Source organism: Mustela erminea, chromosome 10 (assembly GCF_009829155.1).
Source record: "Mustela erminea isolate mMusErm1 chromosome 10, mMusErm1.Pri, whole genome shotgun sequence".
NCBI classification, from domain to species: domain Eukaryota; kingdom Metazoa; phylum Chordata; class Mammalia; order Carnivora; family Mustelidae; genus Mustela; species Mustela erminea.
Window position 1 is genome coordinate 2066911 of NC_045623.1, and position 26969 is coordinate 2093879.

The 26969-nt window shown below is 49.0% G+C and overlaps 1 protein-coding gene across 4 annotated transcripts; it reads left to right on the forward strand.

Moving 5' to 3' along the window:
• Positions 1-1782: 1782 nt before the first annotated feature.
• CGN (cingulin) lies at positions 1783-26049 on the forward strand. 4 transcript variants are annotated; one of them, XM_032361695.1, is made up of 21 exons: positions 1783-1931; positions 8094-8975; positions 9887-9987; positions 10141-10210; positions 10310-10405; positions 12414-12541; positions 13401-13533; positions 13835-14047; positions 14497-14645; positions 14852-14984; positions 18065-18265; positions 18581-18787; positions 19159-19416; positions 20409-20579; positions 21302-21463; positions 22517-22606; positions 23033-23116; positions 23227-23345; positions 23636-23744; positions 24111-24274; positions 24569-26049. In XM_032361695.1, exons 2-21 carry the CDS (start codon positions 8109-8111, stop codon positions 24705-24707), a joined length of 3594 nt encoding a protein of 1197 aa, XP_032217586.1. In that variant the 5' UTR covers positions 1783-1931; positions 8094-8108; the 3' UTR covers positions 24708-26049. The 4 variants fall into 4 exon arrangements, with proteins under 4 accessions (XP_032217586.1, XP_032217589.1, XP_032217588.1 ...); XM_032361697.1 differs by having other exon boundaries at positions 1784-1931; positions 10310-10399; XM_032361696.1 differs by lacking the exon at positions 1783-1931 and adding an exon at positions 1944-2136.
• Positions 26050-26969: the final 920 nt, after the last annotated feature.

Consider the following 26969-nt stretch of genomic DNA (forward strand, 5'->3'; position numbering starts at 1 on the left):
TGCTTCCTTGAGAAATAGATGACACTGATGGTAACTCTGAGGCCTCCTGGTTTTTCTTGTAATCTGTCTCCAGAGTGCTCCCCGTGTGGAGTCTTCTTTACCATCCTAACTTCATATTTACTACAAACATACTAAGTACCCTAATTATTAAGGTGTTATCCATGAGACTTTAGGTGTTTCCACTTTTCCAATAGCGGGGTCAATTATCATTCTCCCATTTCAAAAAAAATTTTTTTTTTTAATTTTCCCACTGGTCTGGAGATGACACATCCTGGAGGGATACTTCCTCTTCGGATCCCCACCCCCACACTTTTCTGCTGTTCCCTCCCCTAGGCACTGGCCGGTTTGATCACTCTAATCCGGGTATAGGGCTTCCCTTGGAACGCAGAGACTTTGGTTCCTAGTTAAGGAACTGGTAGGTGGACTTTACCCTCCAGGACCCACACCTAGCTTCGGAAGGATTGAAGGGCGGGGAGGGGAGGGTAAGGAAATGAGCGCCAGTGAGTGCACCCGACTGTCAGCTGCATTTAAGATTCCTCTTCAACCCTAAATAGATACACGGTAAATATTTGTTGAGAACAATATTCAGAGTCCAGCAACATAAACTTACCTCCTTTTCACGTGTCTCAACGGTTAAAATCTAGAAGCCGACTTTAACGCTGTTTAATCACAGCTAGCGTTTAGCTGGGGCCTGTGGTTCTCTGAGCAGTCCTGACTCTTTACTCTTCTGGGGCCTGGGATCAATTCCACCACCTCGGGGCGCCTGGGTGGCTCAGTGGGTTAAGTCATGATCTCAGGGTCCTGGGATCAAGCCCCACAAGGGTCTCTCTGCTCAGCAGGGAGCCTGCTTCCTCCTCTCTGCCTGCCTCTCTCTGCCCACTTGTGATCTCTGTCAAATAAATAAACCAAACCTTAAAAAAAAAAAAAATTCCTCCATCTCTTGAAAGGCTAAAGTGGATTCACAATCTGGGGTTGAGTCCCCTTTTGTTTATAGAGCTAGGGTCATTCCTATTCATTGTAAAGGTACATCCCCCTTCAATGTAAACTTACATAGTCATTTACCCAATTACCATTCTTCAACGAATTAAGCGCCTAACGTGTGCCGGTACCTGTAGTAGGGGTTTGTTATAGCAGCGAACAAAACAAGAGATCCTTTCCCCGGTGGAGCTTGACATTGGACGAGAGACAAACGATGAATATGATTTTAAAAAATTGATGAGGTAATTTGGAAAATGATAAAATACTACAGAGAAAAAGGTATCAGGCTGGACAATGATTTGTGGAGCCCAGAAGATAGGGGCTACGGCTCAGGCTGGGGAGAAGTGACACAAGCCCAAGTCGCGGAGCTCTCGCGTTTGAGAACCAGGGAGATACCCTCTGCGAAAGGACATCAGAGCTATCTGATTTATGCCGAGATGGGTGAAGCGGAGAAAGCGTTCTAGACAGAGATTCCCGCTGAGAGTCGCGGAGGCAGAGGGCTGCTTTCCAGCAGGGGCAAGAAGATGCTCTGGCAAGCGGCTCCTGGGGCCGGGCAGGGGTGGTCACACACTGCCAACCACTGCGCCCCCAAAATGGCCTACCATTACTCCTCGCCACCGCGCCCGCGGCGCTCCACCGCCCGCCGGCCCACGTGACCCGGCCCCCTCCCGGCCCGCGACCCCCTGTCCAATTCCCTGCGGCGAACGGCCCCGCCCCTCGAAGGAAACGGGCCAACCAGAGAAGGGTAAGGCGGGCGGGTGGTGACGGCCAATGGGGGTGGAGCTCCGGAGAGGAGTAACAGGTTGGTGGGGGGAGGGAGCGCGGAGGGACGGAGGGGGAGGGCCGGGGAGCGGCGGGCGCAGCTTAGCCCGAGCGCGAGCCCGAGCCCGAGCCCGAGCCCGAGCCCGAACCCGAGGCCGAGGCCGAGCCCGGGAGCGCCGAGCCCGGCTGGGGTGAGTGAATGCGGAGGGGGCAAGAGCCCCTGAAAAGGCAAGCGGGCGTGACGGGCAAGGGGCGAGGCGATCCGAGATACCCTTTTCCGGGGTACAGGTGCTGCACTGAAGAGAGGAGGAGGGGAGCTGAAGCTAGGGTGGAGAGTACTGGCTAAAAGCTGGCTCCTACTCTGGTACCAGAGGCAAGTGGCTGGGAACGTGCCAGGTGAGGGGCACCTGAGGCTAAGGCTACTCTCAGGACACGAAAGCGTTTCAGCGTCTGGTTATATCTGGAGGTCAGACGCCGGTCCTAGGGGCAAGAATTTCTGTTGGAGACCGCGGTGTTAGGGGGGAGTAGTTAGTGTCAGTTGAACAGGGGGAACAACTGCCTGGGGTTCAGAGACGCAAGGGGGAAGGCGTCCAGAGGTGCTATTTGCCTCAGGTTTTCCTCCTGGCTGCCGTTCTGAGCTGGCGCTGGCACCTCCTTTCAGGCTTTGAGAGGTGTGAGGTGTGGAGTTTTGCTCTAACCCTTCACCTACAGATGGAGATACTGAGGGACAAAACAAGAAGGCACCCCCATCTCTTTGCTAGGTGTGAAACTATTTAAGCCTTCAGTTTCTGTCAGCCTTTGCTTTAATGCCTGGGAGATTTTTTTCCTTCTTCCACTTGAGAGAGTGCTCGCCAAGAGAGGGGTATGAGGAAGCATAGATCCCTAGGCCTACAAAATCCGTAGAAATTCTTTCTAAGGAGGCTTCTGGCTGGGGCTAATGTCGGACCCTCTCCCCAAGCACACATAGTTTATTCTGTGGTTCTAGATGGGGCCATTGGATGCAGTTTAGGAGCCTAACCCATTCCCTTGATGCCTCCCAGAAGATCCCTATTACTCCATGAAACCCCACAAGGCGTCCTTGAGTCCAGGACCATGATGGTTGTCATACTGTTAGTAGGCACCAGGGGTGTGGGAAATAGGCAGGACTCCTTTGGAGACCATAAGACTAGGGAAATTAGACCATCTGGGACTCCACACTGGACGAGAGCTGCATGTTGCGGACCAGACAAGGCTCTGAGGCAGATTTCCTTGCCTTAGGCAGGTAAGGGAACCAGAGCCAGTCTTAGTTTGGCCCCTTTGATGCCCTGCCTGAGGAAAGTTGTTGTAATTGGGAAATAATTAGCAACCGCTATGTTGTCCATAGGCTGCCTACACGTGCCTCTGCACCTCTTCTTTTATCCTTGATATTTCGAGTCGGGGGCTGGCTGTAGGGGACTGCTAATCCAGAGATTTGCCCTGACCCTAAGAGGATTCTGGCTTCCTAGAACCTTTTCTTATTTCCCAGGCTGACCCGCATGCTATCAGCCCTGTGGGAGGAGAGGAGAAGGTAGGGTTGTTTCTCTATGTTGTTTCAGGGGAGGGGAGAACTAAGGGCCAATGAGTTGGCCAAGGCAAGTGTGGGATGAGGAATGCAGCTTCCGGAACTTAAGAGGGAGGGGTGGGGGAAACAAAGTCTTCCTAACACATACTGGCCTGTCACTCACCAGGTTCTTTGTGCATCTGTTTCTCCCTGTTCCCTCTCCACTCTCTGCCTCCTTCACAGCCTTGGCATCTAGGCTGGACAATCCATGCCTATGGTTTTGCCCCCTGCCTCCTCTGCGGTGTGGAGTTTCTCTGGTCTGCTTTATGAGCTGCCAGTGGAGTCTCTCTGGCCCTCCCCTACCCCTTGCCTCTCAAACCAGTCCAGCCAGTTTGCAGGGCCCAGTTTATCATTGTGTTTTTCTCCCCCACTGGCCAAACTGCTCTAGCCTGGCTCTCAGGTTTCTGCTTTTTCAGTGGACTGGGCCAGGAGTCCACTTGGGGCCAGTTCTTTTTGATCCATGGGGAACCTTCTTATCTTTGTAACTCTTTCTGAGAAAATAACCAATCCATCAAGGTCACTGAGCTATCCTTTCCTGTTTTGACCATTTACTTCTCTTGTTCCCTCTGAGAGGAGTCTAATCTCTATACCTCTTTTTCTTCCATTTTCTAAATCTGCCAGTTATGTAGCATCTAGCATATTGCCTGGCCCTGTATATGTCAGTTCTTCCTCTACACACCCCAAACTACCCCACCCCCACTTCCTGCCAGAAGTTCAGAGACTGTCACTCCTAGTTGGAAGCCAGATGCTTATGGCTGGGTGAGGTGACGGAATTGGGGCAGGGCAGGCTAATAAGTAACTGAGGGAGAAGTGGCTGTCTGGTACAGGTGCAGCGTATCCTCCCTCTCCTTACAGGCAGGAATGGAGAGGGAGACGAAGTTGAATCAACTTGTGGCCTGGGCTCTTCCCAGAATACAGTTGATGAGGAATGTCCTGGACACATGCTGAGGAGGGAAAAGCAGGGGCAAGCTGGGAGAGCGAAGCCTGTGTACTCCATGTTTCCTGGCACCAGATCGATGTTTACCTGCCTCTGGGGTTTACGCAAGGCCTTGGAGCTGCTTGGCTCCCCTGGCCACGCCCCACTGTCCTCTGTAACTAAAGGCGGATGGGTTTCAGGTTTTCCATGTTGAATCATTTAGAGCTCTGCTTTCTGACCCACCACCCCAAAGATCATGTCAATCCTGCTCGCCCCTGACCCACTGTCCCAGGACTAACAGTCCGTTGAAATTAGGGAGTCATTGGGACTTGGGGGCACGTTCAGCACTGCCTCTGAACAAGTTGGTGCTCTTGAGTGGGTGAGGGGCTGTGCACTCTGCTGGGCCTAGTCTGGGAGCTCCTCTATCTGGATCTGGAAGATCAGTTGATGTACTGACAGAGTAGAGCTGTGATATGAATAAATCATGGGACTTCTGAGAGCTGGCAGTCTAGGCACATCTGGTTCCAAAATTAAGACTGAATGGGGCAGGGAGAGGTCTTGTTATGAGGGCACATGAGAAATGGCTGTGAGGGGGATCATTGGGTAAATCTCCCCACTGCTACTCGAGTGCCTTAGTTCAGGATACAACCTTTAACACATATTTATTGATACATACTGTGTCACCAGGTCCTGGAGGCCTGAAGTCAGCTGAGAGCTATGTTCTTTGTCCTCCAGGAGTGTATCATCTAGTGGGGGAGACAGACAGGAAGCAAATCACTCTGATAAATCTATAAAAGTAAACAGGGGTGTCTGGCTGGCTCAGTTGGTACAGCATGCAACTCTTGATCTCGGGGCTATAAATTTGAGCCCCACATTGGGTGTAGAGATTACTTAAAAACGAAATCTTTAAAAAAATAATAAACTGAGGTAGATTTATTGAAGGACAACTATAGAACATATAACATTGTTCTTTTTTTTTAAAAAAAAGATTTTATTTATTCATTTGACAAAGATCACAAGTAGGCAGAGAGGCAGGCAGAGAGAGAGAGGGGGAAGCAGGCTCCCTGCTGAGCAGAGAATCCAATGCAGGGCTCAATCCCAGGACCCTGGGATCACAACCTGAGCCTAAGGCAGAGGCTTTAACCCACTGAGCCACCCAGGCGCCCCATATAACATAGTTCTGATCTGGTTTGTGGGAGGGGGTGGTTGGGAAGGGCTCTGAGGAAGTGACATCCTTCTGTGAAGCATGTGGAGCCAGAAAGGGCCTGTTAGAAGGAGTGCATGTATGCAGGGTAAATTTGTTATCAGCTTTGTGACAGGCGTAGGTGCTGCTAGCTATGTTTCATGTTTCATGTCATTTTCCCTCTTTTTTTTTTTTTTTAAAGATTTTATTTATTTGTAAGCGAGAAAGTGAGTGAGTGAGAGGGAGAGGGAGAGAGAATTTGAAGCAGACACGGTGCGGAGCACAAAGGCCAACATGGAGCTCGAGCCCCACAACCATGAGATCAAGTTGAAACCAAGAGTCAGATGCTTAACTGACTGAGCCACCCAGGCACCCCTATTCCCCCCCCCCTTTTTTTAAGATTTTATTTATTTGACAGAGACAGACACAGCCAGGGAGGGAACATGAGCAGGGGGAGTGGGAGAAGCAGGCTTCCTGCCTGATGGGGGGCTCGATCCCTGGACCCTGGGAGCATGACCTGAGATGAAGGCAGACGCTTAACGACTAAGCCACCCAGGGTCCCTTCCCTCTTTTTATTTAAAAAAAAAAAAAGGGGGCGCCTGGGTGGCTCAGTGGGTTAAGCCGCTGCCTTCGGCTCAGGTCATGATCTCAGGGTCCTGGGATCGAGTCTCGCATCGGGCTCTCTGCTCTGCAGGGAGCCTGCTTCCTCCTCTCTCTCTCTGTCTGCCTCTCTGCCTACTTGTGATCTCTCTCTGTCAAATAAATAAATAAAATCTTTAAAAAAAAAAAAAAAAGGAACCTAAGTAAATTACATGCAAGAATCTGAAATGTAGAACATGGTAACATTTTTATAGCTGTATACACTTGTAATTATTATTGTCTAATTTTTACAAGTATTTCCTCAGGAGGTATTATCATTATACCTGTTTACTGATGAGGAAATTGAGGCTCAGAACAGTTGTGATTTGCTCAAGGTTATATACATTCAATGAAGAGGAGGGCTAGGTTCTTTTTTTACTGGATGAGTGGTTTGAAGAACCTTTGCCTTGTAGCTTCTTTCCTGATCCCATTTCTTGAATTCTAACAAAGGACCCTGCCGATTTAATATCCTTTTGTTTGGAGTATCTGAGGTTGGTTCAAGTCCTCCCCAATGCTGGAATGGTGGAAGGGGGTCCTTTAGTTCAGGGTGGACTTGGAGGTCTTAATGAAACTCTTGAGATTCTGTGGTAAAAGCTTGTGTGGACTGTTTCTTGGGGGGTGGGTGGGTGGGTGCATTACTTCATTCTCTCAAATGGAGTCTGAGAACCATTGCCAATAAGGGCTCCTCCCTCCAGTTCCTTTCCCTGGAGGGGAAGGGCTGGGAATGTTAGGAATGTTCTTCCCACCAAGCCCTTTCTCACCTGCTGCTAGGCCACTCCCTTTCCCTCTCGCTCTTGTTTTCTGGGCTTCCTAGCAAGACTACAGTCCCTGAAGGGGGCCTTGCCAGCTTTCCTTGGCCCAGAGCTCCACTGGGAGATTGAGCTGCATATGTTTTTGTGTCTATCTGGCTCTTCAGATACTCCTACTCCAGTTTGGTACTAGGCTGTGGTGGAGATTAGTTGTAGGGCTGCGGAAACTGGAATTGTTATTTGCTTCAAGAAGAAACTGCCCTCCTCAGTTCCTGGAGCCAGAGCACACCTGGAATATATTCCATTTGCCGACTCTAATTTTAGGCTGATGGGGACCAGAGGAGTTGGCCTATGGGTTGTCCTGGCTCTGGCCTTCAGGTGGGACAAGTCTACCTATCCTAGGGCCCTTGGAATGGACATTCTTAAGTGTTACTTAAATCTTTTTTTTTTTTTTTTAAGATTTTATTTATTTATTTGACAGACAGAGACCACAAGTAGACAGAGAGGCAGGCAGAGAGAGAGGAGGAAGCAAGCTTCCTGCTGAGCAGAGAGCCTGATGTGGGGCTCTCTGGGATCATAACCTGATCCGGAGGCAGAGGCTTTAACCCACCGAGCCGCCCAGGCCCCCTGCTTAAATCTTTTTTTTGAATAAGCAATACATCTACATGGTTCCAAACTTAAAAGGGACAAAAGATACTCAGTAGAAAGGTAGTTACTCTCCCATCCTTGTCCTCAGCCCCCAGGTCCTCCAACCCAGAGGCTTCACTGCTATCATCCCAGAAATAAGATGGCATATCTTGTGTGTGGGGGGTAGTTTTGTGTATCTTAAATGAACTCTGGGAGTAGAGGGCCCCTTTTCTCCATTGGGATAAAGGTATCTGTTAGGCAGGGTTTGGGATCTGCCTTCATTGGGGTTGGAGAAGGCACACCATGCTATAGGCATATGTGTGAAGATCAAGCAAAATTGTTGAACTCTCGACAAAGCCATGCTTCCTAGGACTGTATTAGAGGAAATGGATTCTTCTAAGTCAATGGGTCTCAAAACCTGGAATCTGGACCAGCAGTGTCAGTATCTCCTGGGAACTTGGTAGAAATTCAGATGCAGACCTACTAAATCAGAAACTCTGGGGACAGAGTCCAGTAGATACTTTTCAGATAAAATAGGAGAACCACTATTCTGTGTAGAAGGAACGACAAAGTAATAAGCCACACAAAAGCCGGACAGGTGGAGGTTTTTGGGTTTCTGCTTCTAGTCTCTCAGCTTTAACTGTTTTCTTTATTTTCTAGGACCCCCTCCCATTCATGGAACAGGCATCCACCATGGCTGAGCCCCGGGGCCCTGTAGACCATGGAGTCCAGATTCGCTTCATTACAGAGCCAGTGGGTGATGCAGAGATGGGCACCCTACGTCGTGGTGGGCGACGTCCAGCTAAGGATGCAAGAGCCAATACCTATGGGGTTGCTGTGCGTGTGCAGGGCATTGCTGGACAGCCCTTTGTGGTGCTCAACAGTGGGGAGCAAGGTGGTGACTCCTTTGGAGTCCAGATCAAGGGGTCCAACAACATAGGGGCTCCGGGAGCGCTGAGCTCTGACTCGGAATTCCCTGAGAGCTCCTACTCTCATGCCAAAGAATTTCCTGCCCGCTCACAGGGCAGTATGTCTGATGAGGAGCCTGGGGTCCACTGGAATGGAAGGCTGCTCAGATCCCAGTCCCAGGCCTCACTGACAGGCCCTGCCCCTGTGAGTCCAAGTACCAGGAGCACTAGCCTTCTGGAGCTGGCCCCCCAGGGAGCTTCCCCAGGGAGCACCATTGACACTGCTCCCCTGTCTTCAGTGGACTCACTCATCAACAAGTTTGACCGTCACCATGGGGGCCAGGCCCGGGGGCAGACTGGTCGGCGCATGCGTACTCTGCCCCCTGAACAACGCAAGCGGAGCCAAAGCCTGGACAATCGGCTCCCACGGGATACCGTTGAGGAACGGGAGCGTCGGTCCCCCAACCACTGGACTCCTAGCACAAAGCATGACAGCCACATGGGCAGCTCCAGGCAGTTGACCCAGAGCCAGAGCTCTCTTGGTGGCTTTAGCCATTCCCATCAGACCCAGGACTGGGTTCTGCAGAGTTTTGAGGAGCCACGGGGGAGAGCCCAGGATCCTGGCATGCTGCAGGTCAGACCCCACTCCTCTGTAGCTACCGATCCCCAGCCCAGCAGCCCCGGGACCCCTTGCTGATTCAATAACTTAAGGCAGAAGGTTTCTTTCTTTCTTTTTTTTTTTTTTTAAATATTTTTATTTTATTCATTTGACAGACAGAGATCATAAGTAGGCAGAGAGGCAGGCAGAGAGAGAGAGGAGGAAGCAGGCTCCCTGCTGAGTAGAGAGCCCGATGCAGGGCTTGATCCCAGGACCCTGAGATTATGACCCGAGCCGAAGGCAGAGGCTTTAACGCACTGAGCCACCCAGGCGCCCCAGGCAGAAGGTTTCTACTTTTGTCCTCCACTTTACCCATCTTCTAGATAGATGATATTCACATGTACGAGATACTTCCATGGAAATGGAACTGATGTGAAATCAGCCTTCACAAGCATGAGAATCACTTGTTACCGCCTGGTCATGGACTGTGCCTCAGTCACTAGCATTTGCTAGGTCTGCAGCATCCGTAAAGCAGGCCTGGTAATATGACCAGCTTCCAGTGGTCTGGTCAAAACTCCCATCTCTGTCTCCCACTCAGGAGTGTAAATAAGTGGGGCAGTAGCTTCTTGGAGACAAAATTAAGCCTGTTCATTTATAAGTTCTAGTACATTAACTGTCAGTAGTAACAGCTTACCACAGAGCTCACAACTAGTTGAGATCTGCTTGTCAAGGAGAATCTGGCTTGTAGCAATAGTGAGAGGTGTACCCTGCTTGGACCTCTCCTGGGCCTGCTGCTCAGGCCTCCGCAGTGTTGCCTCTTTTCCGCATGTGAGGCCTGTTGGGCATGCTGGGAGGGCCTCGTCTCCCATCTGCTGCTTCTGCACCATCTGAACCCCACACATGCCGCTGGCTTCATTTTCCTGTTTCTCTGGGTTTATGTTTTGCAGTTCAAATCAACCCCAGACCTTCTCCGAGACCAGCAGGAGACAGCGCCACCAGGCAGTGTGGACCATGTGAAGGCCACCATCTACAGCATCCTGAGGGAGGGGTAAGTGGGGGCCCTCCCAGCAGCGCAGTCACACACACCCCCTCTTTTCCTTCTGGCTTCCTTCCCCATCTTCCCTGTCCTTAGCTCTTCCTTCTCTCATCTCTGTTACCTCTTCCCTCTCTTAGCTTTTGCTTCTGCCCTTTTATCCTCCAGAAGCTCAGAAAGTGAAACGTCTGTGAGGAGGAAGGTCAGTTTGGTGCTGGAACAGATGCAGCCTCTGTTGGTGAGTGACCACCTCCTGGTGGGACCAGGAGGCAGGGTTAGGGCCTGTGGGGCCTGGATCTGGATGTGGACCCATTCCTTCCTGCCCTGTTTCTGGCAGATGACTTCTCCTGTGTCTGCTAAGGCCCTGGCTGGGCAAAGTGAGCTCACCCGAAAAGTGGAGGAGCTGCAGCAAAAGTTGGATGACGAGGTGAAGGTGAGGGGAGACTAGAGGTGCAGGAGGCACATGGGGCATGGGGGAAACAGTGCTTGGGTTGCTCTTCCATGTGACCAAATGAGCACTCATATGTTCTGTGACACAGGAGACAAGAGTATGTGCTGGTCCCCACAAGGACTTCTGGGCTTCCCTGGAGCTTAGGGAGAAGAGCGCAGTCATCAGAGCTCTGACTACCTTCCATTCATTTCCTTTGGAAGTTCTTATCCTGGCTTTGCTGCTCACTGGGGGTTACTTACTGGGATTACTTACCTCAGTTTTTTCACTGTCATTATGATGATGGCAATATGAGTAGCTGTCATTTATTGAGTGTACTTTATATATATATATATTTGAGAGAGAAAGCATGAATGGGGGGAGGGGCAGAGAGAGAGGGAAAGGGACAAGCAGACTTCTGTGAAGTGTGGAGCCTGGATCCCAGGACCCTAAGATCGTGACTGGAACCAAAGTCTGATGCTTAACCAGCTGAGCCACCTAGGCGCCCCTATTGAGTATACTTCTTGTAATAGGTACTGTCCTGGATAATACATAATAATTATAGTGATCTTATAAAATAGATATTGTGGACATTTTCGTGATAAGAAAACTGAAGATCAGCCAGGTTAAGTGAATTGCTCAAGGTACTAAGTAACAGAGATGGAATTTAAAAATTCAGGTCAACCTTATGTGAAAGTCTGTGTACTCCCTTTAAAAAAAAATATTGTGGGGCACCTGGGTGGCTCAGTAGGTTAAGTGTGAGACTCTTGATTGCAGCTCAGGTTGTGATCTCAGGGTTGTGGGATCGAGACCTGTGTCAGGCTCTGTGCTGGTCATGGAGCCTGCTTGGGATTACCCCTCTGCCCTTTCCCCCACCCCCACATTCTCTCTCTCTTAAAAAAAAAAAAAAAAAAAATTTAAAAAGTTTAAAAAATATTGCTCGCACCTCTAACAGTATTGCCTTGCATGTAGTTAGTAAGTATTGGATTGTAACTTCCTTTATTTCCTGGAAAGCAGTATAGTTTACTGGTTAAGTGGTCAGCTGTGGAGTCAAACTGAGTTCAAATCCTGGTAACTCTTGGCTGCGTAACTGACTTTGGGCATGTTCTTTACATGTTCTAAGCTGTTGTTTCCTTAACTATAAAGTGGGGATAATAATTGTACTATCTTATTTATCTATGCTATGTAACAAATTACGTCAAAACTCAACAGTTTCAAACAGTCATCTCCTGGTGTCTTGAGGGCCCAGAGTCTGGAAGCACCTTAGCTGGGTAGTTCAGGATCTATTAGGAGTTTCCAGTCAAGGTGTTGGCTGGGGCTCTAGTCAAGAGAAGACAGTGGTTATTGACTGGAGAACTCACTTCCTTGCTGTGTGGACCTCTTCATGGGGCTGCTTGAGTGTCTGCACAGTATGGCATCTACCTTCCCCCACAATGATCCAAGAGAGAAGGTAAGGAGGAAGCTGCAGTGCCTTTTTAGGATGAGTTGCAGACGATACACATCATTGCATCCTTTTTCTGTTTGTTAGAAGAGTGTTCTTAAGGGTGTCTGGGTGGCTCATTAGTTAAGCGTCTGCCTTCAGCTCAGGTCATGATCCCAGAGTCCTGGGATTGAGCCCTGCATCAGGCTCCCTGCATCAGGCTCCCTGCTCAACGGGATCCCTGCTTCTGCTTTTCTCACTCCCCCTGCTTGTGTTCCCTCTCTCACTGTCTTTCTCTCTCTGCCAAATAAATAAATAAAATCCTGAAAAAAAATTTAAATTAACTAAAAAATAAAGAGGGGAGAAACTTCACCTTTTGAAAGGAATGTCAGACAATTAGTGGACATACTTTATACCATCCATCACAAGTCCCAAGGCTCGTTAGGAGAATTAAATGCAGATAATAAACACAGGGTCCGTAGTATAGTGCCTGTCATGTAGTGAGTCAGTAAATGTTAGACATTTGCATTACTCCTGGTCCTCTGAGAGGCTTTCCCTTCTCTCCAGCTGCTTTACTCTCCCTGCCTTTTCCAGAAGCGACAAAAGCTAGAGCCATCCCGGGTTAGTCTGGAGCAGCAGCTGGAGGAGAAGGAAAAAGAGTGCAGCCGGCTGCAGCAGCTGCTGGAGAGGAAGAAGGGGGAGGCCCAGCAGAGCACCAAAGAGTGAGTGCAGTTGATGGTGCACATGGGGCTGCTTGGGGACGGAGGCCAGAGTTGGAGGTGTCCCCTGGGTGGGAGAGATGGAGAATCTAGATATCTAGAAGCTATAAGGGGCAGACAGAAATAGTTTAAAGATAGGACCTTTCTCTTTGCTTTCTCTGTCGGTAATGGTGATTGTGCCTGAGTTGGGTTACCTGGATTTGCCTCTCTACTTCAGGCTCTAAATCTGTAAAATGGGTTAATAATAGTAGCTACCTCACAGGACTGTTCATTTAGTAGATGTCTTTGCAATGAATACTGTTTGGCACGCACTGATCTAGATTTCTGGGGTATACTAGTGAACCATTGAGATGAGGAGCACTGCTGTCCAGAAGCATAGTTTCTTGTGTGTGTATTGGGGGAGTGGGTTGGGGAGACAGTAAATAGTGAGCATATTAGATAAGTAAATCTGTAGCATTTGAGAAGGTGATTAATGGAGTAGGTCAAAGTAGATTGGGGGGCTTGGTGGTGGAGGAGCCAATTTGTATATTAAATAAAGTGGTCAGGGGGCACCTTGGGGTTCAGTTAAGTGTCTGCCTTCGGCTCAGGTCATGATCCCAGGGTCCTGGGATCAAGCCCTATATCAGGCTCCTTGCTCAGTGCAGAGCCTGTTTCTCCCACTGCCCCTGCTTGTGCTCTCTCTTCTCTCTCCCTCCCTCTCAAATAAATAAACAAAATCTTTTAAAAAGAAACAAAGTGGTCAGGGGAGGCCTCATTTAGATTTGAACAAAGAAGGAGGTTTAAATGAATTAATATATGTAAAGGGTTTAGAAAACTGCTTGACACCCAGTGCTTGATGATATTATTTGTTATTAATTATTAGGCTCCAGAACATGAAGCTCCTTGTGGATCAGGGTGAAAGGGTAAGACATGGGCTGGAGACCAAAGTGATGGAACTGCAGGACAAACTGAAACAGGCCCAGGGATCAGAGTCTGCTAAGGAGGCGCTAAGAAAGGTAGGGAGGAGGATGGCTCCCACAGCTTCTGTTTCCTTTCAGCTAGAACACCCTCAGATCTGTTCACCTCCAGTTTCCCCACAGTATGGGCAGAAGATAGCTGATTATGGGTACCCTTTAGTGTGCTTTCAGAGAGGTTCAGTGGTCAGATGGGGGGTAGAGCCCAGAAGGGTGGGCATCCTAGAGAGCAGAGAGCACTGGGTACTGAGCCTGACAGGTCTAAGCTGCTCAATAAATATTTTTGATTGACCAAATGAATGGACAGGCAGAGTCACCTCTTTACTTGTCTTCCTTTCCCCAGGACCTGTCAGAGACCCGGCAGCTGCTGGAAGAGGTGTTGGAGGGGAAACAGCGGATAGAGGAGCAGCTGAGACTGCGGGAGCGGGAACTGACAGCCTTGAAGGGGGCCCTGAAGGAGGAGGTGGCCTCCCGTGACCAGGAGTTGGAAAGTGTCCGGCAGCAGTACCAGCGAGATGCAGAGCAGCTTCGCCAGAGTGTGCAGGATGCCACCCAGGCATGTGACCAGAGCAGGGACTGCTGGAAGAGGGCAGCCCCTCACCCCCAGAAGGGGCTGTCTTGAGGTCTCTTGGTATTTGGGGACTTTCCATGTCATAACTGGAACTCCCTCTGAAAGACAAATGTGAGATGTAATGAAAACCTTGGCCAGGAAACCTACAAGGGCAGAGTGAGGAAATGCAGGCCAGGAGTACCATGAGGGTGTGTGACCAAAGTCCCATGGGGAAATAAATGGGGGAGGCATCCTGTCAGTGACAGCGGGGATGGGGAACACTCTGACCTGGGGAGACTTTGTGCTAACATCGCACCAGGCACCCTGAGGTCTCACAGTGTGTCACCAGTGTGGTGCCCTCTGGTCCTGAGCCTCCCCTTCCACAAGCTTAGACTTTGATCTGAAGCGAGTTCTTCCCTCTGAGCCTCCTGTCCCCGAATTGTCTCCTTCCCTAGGACCATGCTGCCTTAGAGGTGGAGAGGCAGAAGATGTCAACCCTGGTGCGGGAGCTGCAGAGGGAGCTGGAGGAGACCTCAGAGGAGACAGGGCATTGGCAGAGCATGTTCCAAAAGAACAAGGAGGAACTTAGAGCCACCAAGCAGGAGTAAGGAATTTGTCTCTCAGCAGTGCTTATCCATGTTTCCTATATCCTGCTGCTTTTCTACCCAGGCTGTGCCCTTTTCTCTGCTGAGAGTGGGTGCCCAGCCTGTTGGCTTCTGAGGAGGTGGTTTGCATTGTCCTGCTAACCTTGCCCAGGCAGGTGGCCTGACCTTGTTCCCTTTTCCTTTGCATTCACCTGGCTGGGCTCAGACTCCTGCAGCTGCGGATGGAGAAGGAGGAGATGGAAGAGGAGCTTGGGGAGAAGATGGATGTCTTACAGAGGGAGTTAGGGCAGGCCCGGGCTGGTGCTGCAGATACTCGCCAAATGGAGGAGCTCAAGAAGGTACTTTGAGAGGCACCTGACTGGGACTCGATCTCAGGGTTGTGAGTTTGAGCCCCATGCTGGGTGAAGAGATTACTTAAAAAAAGAAAAGAAAAAAAAAAGGTACTTGGAGCTGGGGTGTAGAAGAGCAGGTTGGGTGATGGGCACTGACCTCACCTACCCATGAGGATCTCCAGACTAGTGGCTGCCTCCTCTGTGCTTGGTTTTCAGGATCCACCTTCCTGCTCAGCCAGCTCTTTCCCCTACACACTCTCTGATGCAGTTGGGTTGCTCTCATTGAGTGTACAGGTTTCCAGTGGGAAGGACTCCTAGTTGGGTTCAAGCCAGAGGCTGCTGGCTGCCTCCCAAGAGACCTCAGGGGAAGCAGCATTTAGATGGATTTGTGAAACTCCAGGGTCATTTTTGAAGCTTCGAATTTGGTCCGCACAGGGAGAGTTGCTCTGTCTGGAGCGGGTGGGGTGATGGGGAATAGGGCAGGGGGATGGACTCATTAACTGTATCTATGAAACCAACATTTACAGTTAGAATGGCAGTTTATTAACTTGTAATGTGAAGTGTCATCAGACAGACTGGAGTACTTGCATTGGCATGGCCAGCTGACCTACTGGGGAAGCCAGATGGTATAGTGAAGGCTGCCTAGAGTATAGGATCTAGATGCAGGGATTTTATCATGCATGGACGTTTTATAAATGATAAGGTCATCAGATTGAAGCGAATACAGACAATTTCTTCATATTCTTGGTATTAGTTTTTGGAGGACAAGAAAGCATCTAATTATTTTGGATGATTTAGAAACTTAGAAAATATTTTGTTAGTATAGGGAACTGGCATTTATGGCCTCCTAAGGATCCTTCAAGGTTTATAGTTCTTTGATTCACTATGCTGGATATGTAGTTGGTGCTCATTTAACAAGTATTAATTAATCATTGCTTGTTTATCATGCCTTTGCCATAAGGCTGCCTAATTATAATCAAGGCAGTCATATTTATTAAATGAGTAAAGAAGTATAGCTCTTAGTGATGATTTTCCAGATAAACAAAAGTCTAAGCTTACACAAAATACTTGGAGAAAAACATAAAGAACATTAACCAAGTGTACTTTTAGTGATTGTGAAATGAAAAGTGCTCTTAAGTTTTTACTATGTTAGTATGAAGTTAACAAATTATCAAGAATGTCTGAAGTCTGTTTGCTACATTAGTGGACATTTCTCTGGACAATCTCAGTTGACTATCATAGGAGATAAAGCTGAAAAGCTAAGAAGAAGTAACTAGTGCTTGATTTAACTCGTATACGAAGTGTATTTTATCAAGTACCCACTCAGACAACATACGCATTAGGAAAACAGACCCCATCCAGTATAGACCACACACTGTGCTGTTTTTTTTCCTTTGCAGTTAGTTTTGTTATTTTATACCGAAAACTCAAAGTATATTATATAACCTTTCAGCCTAATTATGGTATTTTCTGAATTTCAGAAGTAGCTGATAGCTAAAGAATGATAGCACGAGAGCTCATATCTCAAAATTTTATTTATTTTTTATTTTATTTATTTATTAGAGAGAATACAAGGCAGAGCAGTAGGCAAAAGGAGAGGGAGAAGCAGGCTCCTCACAGAGCAGGGAGCCCGATGTGGGGCTCGATCCCATGACCCTGGAATCATGACCTGAGCCAGAGGCAGATGCTTAACTGAGCCACCTGGGCACCCCCTCAAATTTTTCTTTAAAGATTTTTATTTTTATATTCAATGTGGGGCTCAAACTCACAGCCCTGAGATCAAGAGTTGCATGCTCTACCATCTGAGCCATGAAGGCTCCCCAGTATTTTATTTTATTTTTTTTTTAATTAAAAAAAGAAAAAGATTATTTATTTATTTATTTGACTGACAGAGATTGCAAGTAGCCAGAGGGGCAGGCAGAGAGAGAGAGGAAGGGAAGCAGGCTCCCTGCTGAGCAGAGAGCCCAATGCGGGGCTCGATCCCAGGACCCTGGGATCATGACCTGAGCTGAAGGCAGAGGCTTTAACCCATTGAGCCACCCAGGTGCCCCCCCAGTATTTTAATTAAAAAAAAAAAAAAAAAAAAGAGCAGCACCACTATTTATTGCATAATATGTTTTGGTTTTCAACCCATTTTATTTTTGAAATAGCCAATCCTGTTTTATCCACACCCTCATCTACTCTCACTTAATGTGATTTGATTGTGTGTGTGTGTGTGTAGATTTATTTCACATACCATAGAATTTACCCTTTCTAAGTGTATGATTTAGTGGGGGTTTTTTGCTTGTTTGTTTTTAAAGATTTTATTCATTTATTTGACAGCACAGTCAGCGGCAGGCAGAGGGAGAAGCAGTCTCCCCACTGAGCAAGGAGCCCAATGGGGGAGTAGATCCCAGGACCCTGGGATCATGACCTGTTGCAAAGACAGACACCCAACCGGCTGAGCCCCCCAGGAATCCCTTTGTGGTTTTTAGTATATACACAAAGCTTTATGTCCATCATCACTATCTAATCAGAGAACATTTTCATCACCCCAGAAAAGAACCCCATATCCATTAGCAGTCACTTTCCCCAGCCCTGGGTAACCACTAATCTACTTTCTGTCTTTATGCATTTGCCTATTCTGCACAATTTCATATAACTCGAGTCATAATATACGGCCTTGTATGTCTGGTTTCTTTCACCTAGCATAATCTTTTTGTAGGTTTACTGATGTTGTAACATGTATCAGTACTTTTTATAGCTGAATAATACTCTATATAGATATATCACATTTTGTTTATCTGTTCACCAATGGGTGGATGTTTGGGTTATTTCTATGTTTTAGCCATCGTGAGTAATGCTGTAATGAACATAAATGTGAACATGTTTTTTGGGAACATGTTTTCAGTACTCTTGAATATATACCACGGAATGGAATTCATATGGTCATTCTGTGGTTAACTTTTTGAGAAGCTTTCAGACCCCTTGCCCAAGTAGCCACAACATCTTTCATTCCCCCCGCAAAACATGAGAGTTCCAGTTGCTGCACAGTCTGATATCCCAGGCCACTCCTGTGCCCTGTCACCTTCCCTCTTCCCTTCCAGGAGCTGCGCCAGACCCAGCGGGAACTTAAGGAACTAAGAGAAGAGCAGCAGAGCCAGGAGGTGGCCGGGCGCCACCGGGAGCGGGAATTGGAGAAGCAGCTGAAGGTTGAGGCTGATCGAGGTCGGGGGTTGGAACAGCAGAACCTCCAGCTGCAGAAGACCATCCAGCAACTGAGACAGGACTGTGAAGAGGCTTCCAAGGCAAGGGGAGTGGGCACAGGGCTTAGGAGGTGGAGGCTGAGGGGTCTGGAGGGCAGAGGAGCCAGAGGGCATGGAAAGTTACCTATCATGGGTATGTACAGACCAGATCCTTGGTCCTAGGTGTGTGGTGAAAAGTAGCTAGGAGTGGGCAGGGGGAGGCAGGGATGCAGCATGGCTCTGTAGGGGTGGGATTCGCAGGGCACTACCACTATTTAGGTCCAGTTCTCGTGGACGGTCTTCCGGGTGGCTCTCCTGGGGGTGGCTAAGGACTTGGAGCCCTGGGGTCTGAGCTACCGCTCCCTGAACTGGCCGCAGGCTCAGGCGGCGGCAGAGGCAGAGGTGGCAGTGCTGGGGCAGCGGCAGGCAGCCGTGGAAACCACACTTCGGGAGACCCAGGAGGAGAATGACGAGTTCCGACGGAGCATCCTGGGTCTGGAGCAGCAGCTGAAGGAGGCCCGGGGCCTGGCGGAAGGTGGGGAAGTGGCGGAGGCAAGGCTTCGGGGCAAGGTGCAGCGGCTAGAGGTCAGTGCTTCTGCCCACATCATTGGCTCCCTGTCCGCCCCCACCCCCCGCCGTCTCTCCTCTTGTCCCTGGCTGAATACTTCAGCTAAATCCTCAACTATCAGTTTCATTTTATGCTGAGTGTGCTTCTGTTGGCCTTCCCAATCCAGTGTTACACTTGGCTTTATTTCCTGGAGCATGCTTTGCTGTGGATGTCTTGGCTCTTGCACTGGTACTTTTGTCTCTTATCTCCCACCTTGTGCTTATTCTCTGTGTCCTGATTTCTTTGCTGCTTCCCCTGAGCCTGTTTTCACTGCCCACCTTTTTCATAAATCACTCTTCTTCCCTCCCATCTATTCCCCTCCAAATGGCCTATGTCTTTGCTCTCCCAGGCTGAGAAACAGCGACTGGACGAGGCCCTGAATGCAGCTCAGGAAGAGTCGGGGAGCCTGGCAGCTGCCAAGCGGGCACTGGAAGCCCGGCTGGAGGAGGCCCAGCGGGGGCTGGCCCGCTTGGGGCAGGAGCAGCAGGCACTGAACCGGGCTTTAGAGGAGGAGGGGAAGCAGCGGGAGGCACTCCGGCGGGGCAAGGCTGAGCTGGAGGAGCAGAAGCGCTTGCTGGACAAGACTGTTTGCCAGCTGAACAAAGAGGTGGGGCATGGGGTGTCCTGGACTCTCAGGAAGAGTCCTAGCTCTTATGGAAGCTTGCCTGGGGGGCGAGGGGTCGGGGAGGGGGTCAGAATGTGTGGTGTTTGCTTGCCTCAAGTTCACTACTGGGGAAGCCAAGGCCAAATCTTGAGAGAGCAGTGTCCTTCCTACCGCTCCTCAGTGTTCATGTCATCCCTCCACATCCCATTCCATGTGGTCTTGGTCCTTGGAGAATGTTTCCTGTGATTCTCTCTAAGACATCTGTAAGATCTGAATGTAAGAATCTTCATTAGTAGAATTTTCTGTTTGGGGTAGGGAAAGGAATGTTCCATCATCTCTCCCTAGCTGACTTTAAGACCTAAACATAGGAATTTTTGTGGGTGGAATTTTATATTTGGGGGAAGGCAAGAAGAAAGGAAAAAGAAATAAATTGCATTTTTGCAGGTAAGATCATCCCTGTAACCTCTTACTTTATAAAGCTAGAGCAAACATACATATTTTGTCAGTTCTAAAAATGCACATTGCGTCATCTCTGAAGTTGACTTGGCATCTTGTAACTGATGGTATGTTACGGTTCAGTTGGCAGGTTTTTCCTTCTTAGTGGTATATCTCACAATCTATTGGCATCTTGGGTTTGTTGAAATGTGGTCATTTAAGGTTTACTTGGTATCAGACACTTTTACAAGTACTTTGTATCATTAATGTAATTCTCACAACAACCTTGTGATGTAGGTACCATTATTTTCCCATTTTATAGATGGGGAACTGAGACCTAGAGAGGATAAATAACTTGTCTATGATCACACAGCTAGTAAGTGGTAGAGCCAGGATTTGAGCCCAACTAATCTGTATATTACTACTAGCCATGCTATAGGGATCTGGGCCCAGGGAGAGCAAGGGAGGGCTGCTTAGGCAGTAAGGAGAATCTGGGGAGTCTGGGCTCGGAGAAGGGCCAGAGGTATGGTGCTGAAAAGGCTCTTTTCTCTTCCTCTCAGTTGGAGCAGATTGGGAATGACTCTAAGCAGGCCCTGCAGGAGCTGCAGGCCCAGCTGGAGGATTATAAGGAGAAGGCCCGGCGGGAGGTGGCGGATGCCCAGCGCCAGGCCAAGGAGTGGGCCAGTGAGGCTGAGAAGAACTCAGGGGGGCTGAGCCGGCTTCAGGATGAGGTAGGAGGAGGAATGGCAGGGGTGGGAACCTGCCCAGTGTCCTTGGTGTGAAGGTCATTGCCTCTTTTTTTTTTTTTAAAGATTTTATTTATTTGAGAGAGTATAAATAAAATCTTAAAAAAAAAAAAATCACAGTACCAAAAGAACCTTAACACTGCAGTGTTATTGGAAGTGTAGTATCAAAACAGAGGCATGTCTCGAAATATGATAGCTAGTTTTATTTTATTTTTTAAAGATGATAGATAGTTTTAATACTTCACAATCTTTTACTGTAACAATTTGTTATAATTTTCTGTTCTGCGATTACATTAAACCCTTTTTGTTTTGTTAAAAAAAAAACAAAAAAAATCCCAGTACCCTACCTGGGTCCCATATCACTTAAATCACAACTCCTAGGGCTGGGGCCCAGGATCAGTTGTCTAAAAATGACTTAACTGATACTAATTTGTGGAGGGCATTTTAAAACAATAAAGAAAATGGACTAAGCTCCTTTCTGCCTGATAGATAGGATGCTGCCTGATTCCTGAATTGTTAAAGAAAGCTAACTAGATCTTCAAAGAGAAGAAAAGGGACTAAAAGTCGGCCTGCTTTTTGTTACCACCAGGCTCTGGCAATTCTAAAGAATGTCAGTGATGTGACATTTCTCCCTACAGGGCGGCCTACTCCCGCCCCTCTGCTCCCACCTTACTTCTCCAAGTTGTTGCATTTTCCCTCCTGCCCAGACCCAGAGGCTACGGCAGGCCCTGCAGGCTTCTCAGGCTGACCGGGACACAGCCCGGCTGGACAAAGAGCTGCTGGCCCAGCGATTGCAAGGGCTGGAGCAAGAGGCAGAGAGCAAAAAGCGTTCCCAGGATGACAGGACCCGGCAACTCAAGGGTCTTGAGGTGACGGTGTGAGGGTGACAGGGAGGGGGAGGGGTGTCCAGGTCCTGGCCCAGGTGGGACTTCCATGGGGGAAAGGAGCCAGGACACACCAAGCCCCCTTTCTCTGCTGGGTGTTGAATGCTGGTGGCCCACAGCTGATGGGTTTTGTTTGAGTGCAGTGTTTTAAATGACTGAGTTAATTGCCAGTGTTTAGAATTTTATACATGTCACTTATATCTTACCGATTTCAGGCTCCTTTTGTACATGTGGAAAATATGGTCACCCTGAGCTTCTAATCCCGAGTTGTCTGCATGGCAACAGTTGGCTGGAACTGAGCAGTGGCATCTCCCCTTTAGAATGAATAGTGGTCTTCAGTTTGCTATATTTGGCAGCAATAATAAAAACAGGGACAAGGGATGCCTGGGTGGCTCAGTCAGTTGGGCATCTGCCTTTGGCTCAGGTCCTGGGATTGAGTCCTGCATCTGGCTCCCTGCTCAGCGGGGAGGCTGCTGCTCCCTCTCCTGCTCCCTTGGAGCAACAACAACAGCAGTAACAACAAACAGTGACAATAGCAGCAGCAAACACATACTATGCCATGTGTCGGGCACTGAAGACTCATTTAATCCTGAGAAAAAACCTGTGGGATAGGTTCTCCATTTTATAGATGAGGAAAACAGACCCACAGAGAGGTTAAGCAACTTGGCCATGGCCCTTCTGCTAGGAAGTGGTAGATCTGACTCCATCCCAGCTTTGGCTTGGACGCTTTGGTTTCTGTCTGTTATCCCATTAGGGAAGTCGGGCTGCCCCACTGAGGAATCGATTCGGGGGTTTGTCATCCTGCCAAGGGCCAAGACTAGAGCAGGCACCACCACCCTCTCCCCTCAATGCCACGCCTGGTCAGCAGAGGGTGCTAGCTCCATGGTGGCTCTGGGCAGGGGCGAAGACAGCTGGTTGTGGGGACATGGGAGACAGCAAGGTCTGTGGAGGCTGGGCTTTGGGAGGGTCCTGGTGGGGGTTTGGCATTCTGGTGTCCAGCATGTGGGGCAGAATGAACCTGTTGCTTCTGTGCTACAGGAGAAAGTCTCACGGCTGGAAGCGGAGTTAGATGAGGAGAGGAGCACCGTGGAGCTGCTGACAGAACGCATGAATCGTGGCCGGGACCAGGTACCCCCTTCCTTAGCTCTCAGCCCTCTCAAGAACACCTCTGCCCACCCATGTTTCATCATCTGGGGAATTCTGGCTGTTGAATCTGTGCATGGCTGGTGCTACTTCATGGTCTCCTCTCCTTTAGGATGGGTGGAAAGGAGCCAGGGATCTGAGTGGAAGAAGGAATCCTGATGGCCTGGGATCCTCTCTGACCTGAGTCCAGGCTGCTTCCATTCAGAGGGGATGCTGGTTCCTGGCGAGATGGAGGCAGCCCTGTTTAAATTCTGTGGCTCCTCCCGTTTGAAAAGGCTGTGATTTCTTAGTTGCCTAAGAATTGTGGGGATTCAGAGAGCATCCTACAGTTTTCTCTGCCTCACATGGTTCACCTGGCTGGTTCATTGTTAGCCCTACCCAAATCTGGCTCCTCTCATCCATCCCCACTAGGTGGACCAGCTGAGGGCAGAGCTCATGCAGGAAAGGTCCGCTCGACAGGACCTGGAGTGTGACAAAATCTCCCTGGAGAGACAGGTAAGCAGGGGAGTAAGGAGTCTTGGGGATAGACACCAGGAGGCAGGTAGAATGACCACAGGAGGGATCAGAAGTGGAGAGTGACCACGGAGACTTTCTGTCCTTCTCAGAACAAGGACTTGAAGAGCCGCTTGGCTAGCTCAGAAGGCTTCCAGAAGCCCAGCGCCAGCATCTCTCAGCTTGAATCCCAGAATCGGGAGTTGCAGGAGCGGCTGCAGGCTGAAGAGAGGTGATGTGAGCCCATCCTCCCTCTTTCCCTCTGGGCTCTTCTCTGTCTTGCATGTCAGACATGGCCAACCTGATCTTCAGGGGCAACTTTTCTCTTGGTAAAGAGCAGAGGGAGCTGTAGAACTTCTGAAATGTGAATGACCTGTTATCTCCCCTGTTGTTTGGATCTGCTCCTAGATCCTCCCTAGTGTGACATGACTGAGACGAGTTCATGGAGGCTGGAGGGAGCCAAATAGGGTTTTCTCTGGAAATGGCTACAGCCACAGACACCCCCCTACCATACCCTCCTAGGGAGAAGACTGTTCTGCAATCTACCAACCGAAAACTGGAACGGAGGGTTAAAGAGCTGTCCATCCAAATTGATGATGAGCGGCAGCATGTCAATGACCAGAAGGATCAGGTAAGGACGGGAGCCAGGGACAAGAAGTCATATGGTAAGCATATACTGTGTGTTTGCTTGAGGGCAAAAGGAGGCCCCATCTCATAGGTCTTCCCAGCTTCATGTAGGGATGGAGACTAGACTGGAGGCCCTGGATTAAAACAGTCATAGTAATAAGCACATGCATTAAGTGTCTGTGATGTGCTAGGTTCTCTTTCTGTTGTACATGTGTGAGCTCATTTCATCCCCAAAACAAATCTGTGAAGTTAGGGAACTTGCCCATGGTCACGACATTTTTCTAGGGCAGCGATTCCTTGTCAGAATTGGGTCCCAGTCCATGGTCGCAACAGATGCTTTTCTAATGTGGGGACTTTGTATCCTGCCCAGCTAAGCCTGAGGGTGAAGGCTTTGAAGCGGCAGGTGGACGAAGCAGAAGAGGAGATTGAACGACTCGATGGCCTGAGGAAGAAGGCCCAGCGTGAGCTGGAAGAGCAGCATGAGGTCAATGAACAGCTCCAGGCCCGGATCAAAACCCTAGAGAAGGACTCCTGGTATAGGCTGCTTTTCTTTCCTCCTCTTCTGAACCCCGGGAATGGGTTCTCCTGAACTGAATAGGGAGGAGGATCTCTAAGATGGGACCTCTGCAGTCACTCCTTTCTGGCTGAAAGCCTGTATGGTTATTCTTTAGCTCAGCCCACTGTCTATATATACCCCATCTCCCCAGATCTCACATAGGTGGGGGAGCTTGTACCTTAAGGCCTTAGAAAAGCTGGGAGTTTCCTTAGCATGAAAAGCATGGTTGTCTCAGTCTGTCTCCTTCCCTTACAAGTATTCCTCTCTCTTAGGCGCAAAGCTTCCCGCTCAGCTGCTGAGTCAACCCAGCATGAAGGGCTGAGCTCAGATGAGGAATATGACAGCGTCTATGACCCTTCTTCCATTGCATCACTGCTTACGGAAAGCAACCTGCAGACCAGCTCTTGTTAGCTTGGGTCCACGAGGGACCAAAGACCACACTTGCAGCCTGCCCTGGCCAGGCCTGCACTGCCCTGCCAAGCCTCGAATTCCTCATTCCTGGAGGGGGATCCCAATTATTAAGTCCTAAGAATGGGAAGGGTATGTGTGATGGTGATAAAAAAGGCATTGGCACTAAGCTGGTGAACAGGCTTTCCCTGTCCTCTGGAGGAGTGGGTATTTTAGGCCAACTGAGCCCTTCCCTTAAGTCTTTTTCTTCCCTCACAGCAATAGGATGGTCACCATAGAGGCTGAGGGGGATTGAGCATGTTAGGAAGGGACAGACATTGCCACGTATATAAAGCTTTATTTCTTTAGCCCTTAACCCTCAGGCTCAGGGAAATACCTTTGTGATTTTTGCTCCCTTGACTCCTGCAGTATGTTTTCCTCCCACTCTGGAGCAGGGTGAAGGGAACATTATGAATAATAGACACACTGAGGTGGCTCTATCCAGCTCTTGGATGCTTCTCTTTGCACAGTCATGGGACCCATATGGTAGTCCCCACCCCTCTCCACTCCTTTATATTTTGTCTTCCTCAAGCCAGTGGATCCAAGGGATCTGTTCTTCCCTTCCTGTCTTCATCATTCCTACCTTCCTTTCCTTTTGGTGCCTTAGGGTAAGGAGATAAGGATGTTCTTCTTGCCTTCTATACCTGCACATTCATACCTCTCCAAGGACCAGCCTTTCCCCCACCAGGGCCCTCAGCTTCCCCGGCTGCCCCAGTCTAGAGAGCTTTTGGCTCATTTACTGATGAGCCCTTGCGTGAGGGACTTTGGTAGGACTGTGATAAGGTTGTGGGGCTTGGTTCTGCTCAGGGTTTCGATGTTTCCTCCTGTCTTTCTGTGACTGTGGATGTGTTTATAAGGGAGTTGCATCTAGGAACCCTGATAACTCTCTGCATGAGTTTGAAAAGCGGAGGTTTTTCTCGTGGCTTCCCTGACCCAGATGTGCCCAACCTCAGTAGGGAATCAGGGGATCCTCATTATCTCAGGAGCTTGGACCTGACACAGGGCTTCCTGCCTAGGGCTAAAGATGGACTCTTTGTAAAAATGGGTAGAGGCAATGGAAGATTTATTCCCCTCTTGGGTTTTGGGAAGAGCCAAGCCCTGGTAGGGAGGAGGTAAACATGCTTATTTCCTGAGCAGGTTCTGTAAGGAGCGTAGGGAGGAAGAAAGCTGTTTTCACCAATGACTTGTAACTTCATGATTTTTTTTTTAAATCTTCTATTCTGCAAGTTAGAGATTTTCTCCCAAACCAACCCAGCCTTGATTTTATTTTAAAATTAAATATTAAAATTATATATCTATACTGAAATCCTTGACTTCTCATTCTTTTTCCTGGCTTATTTGGAGGTCTGTTTTATGCAGAAACCATTTTAACTAGAGAACTTAGAGGCTGAAACTGGGGTTTTCTTTATCTCACTTTTTAGAGGCTCTTTACAGCAGATTAGATGGACCCTGGGGAACGACGTGTGTTTATAGCACCTGCATTCTCTCCTAGACAACCTTCTGGGAGTAGAAAAGCCAGTAAATGCTGTATCTGAGGGTTAAAGAAGACAAATCAGAACTGGGTTTTATTCCTTTGGGGCACAGGGATGTCCCCAGCATTCACCTCCCATGTACAAAGACATTTCATTCCCAACTGGTATGGGACCCAGTCCCTACCTGGGGAAGTAGAAAAATTTCTGGCACTCCTGCTCTTGTTTTGCCTTGAGGGAGCTCGCTGTTCATCAGAGCCATTGTCAGATTCAGGGACACTGCCCACTCAAGAGTGGGCCAGACTTCCTGCCTGCTTTCCAGGTGGACCACAGCCCCATAGAGTCCCCAACTTGCCGCGAAAAGCCAGGCTGTTAGAGACTCCATCCTTGGGCGATCCTCTCCTGAGGGCCCTTAAAATGGTAATCTGGCTTTGGGGAGCAGATGCCATTGGAGAAGCTGAGGTTCATCCTTCCTCAAGAATACAAAATCCATTTAAGGCAACGTGTCCCGCCTCTCCCAACCATATAAGGGCAGCTTTGGTATAATAGTTTCTACAAAACAAACCCCACCCAGATCCAAGCTGGCTTTGACTTTGGCCTGGGCTTCCTGCCAGGGCAGGGCACCTGCCAGACTGGCTTAGGCCAGTCTGAGTGAGTTGGCTTCTGGTGCCTGCATTTCTACCATGCTCAGTTCCACAAAGGTGGCCTACATAGGGAGAGGAGAGCGTATGGAAGCTTTTTTCCAACTCATCCTCTA

What these genes read in the sequence shown, in the direction of transcription:
- CGN (XM_032361695.1), top strand. Translation starts at nt 8,109, where the DNA reads ATGGAACAGGCATCCACCATGGCTGAGCCCCGGGGCCCTGTAGACCAT. An exon ending in AACAGATGCAGCCTCTGTTG is followed by an intron (nt 10,211 to 10,309) that starts GTGAGTGACCAC and finishes TGTTTCTGGCAG; the next exon opens with ATGACTTCTCCTGTGTCTGC. An exon ending in CTAAGGAGGCGCTAAGAAAG is followed by an intron (nt 13,534 to 13,834) that starts GTAGGGAGGAGG and finishes TCCTTTCCCCAG; the next exon opens with GACCTGTCAGAGACCCGGCA.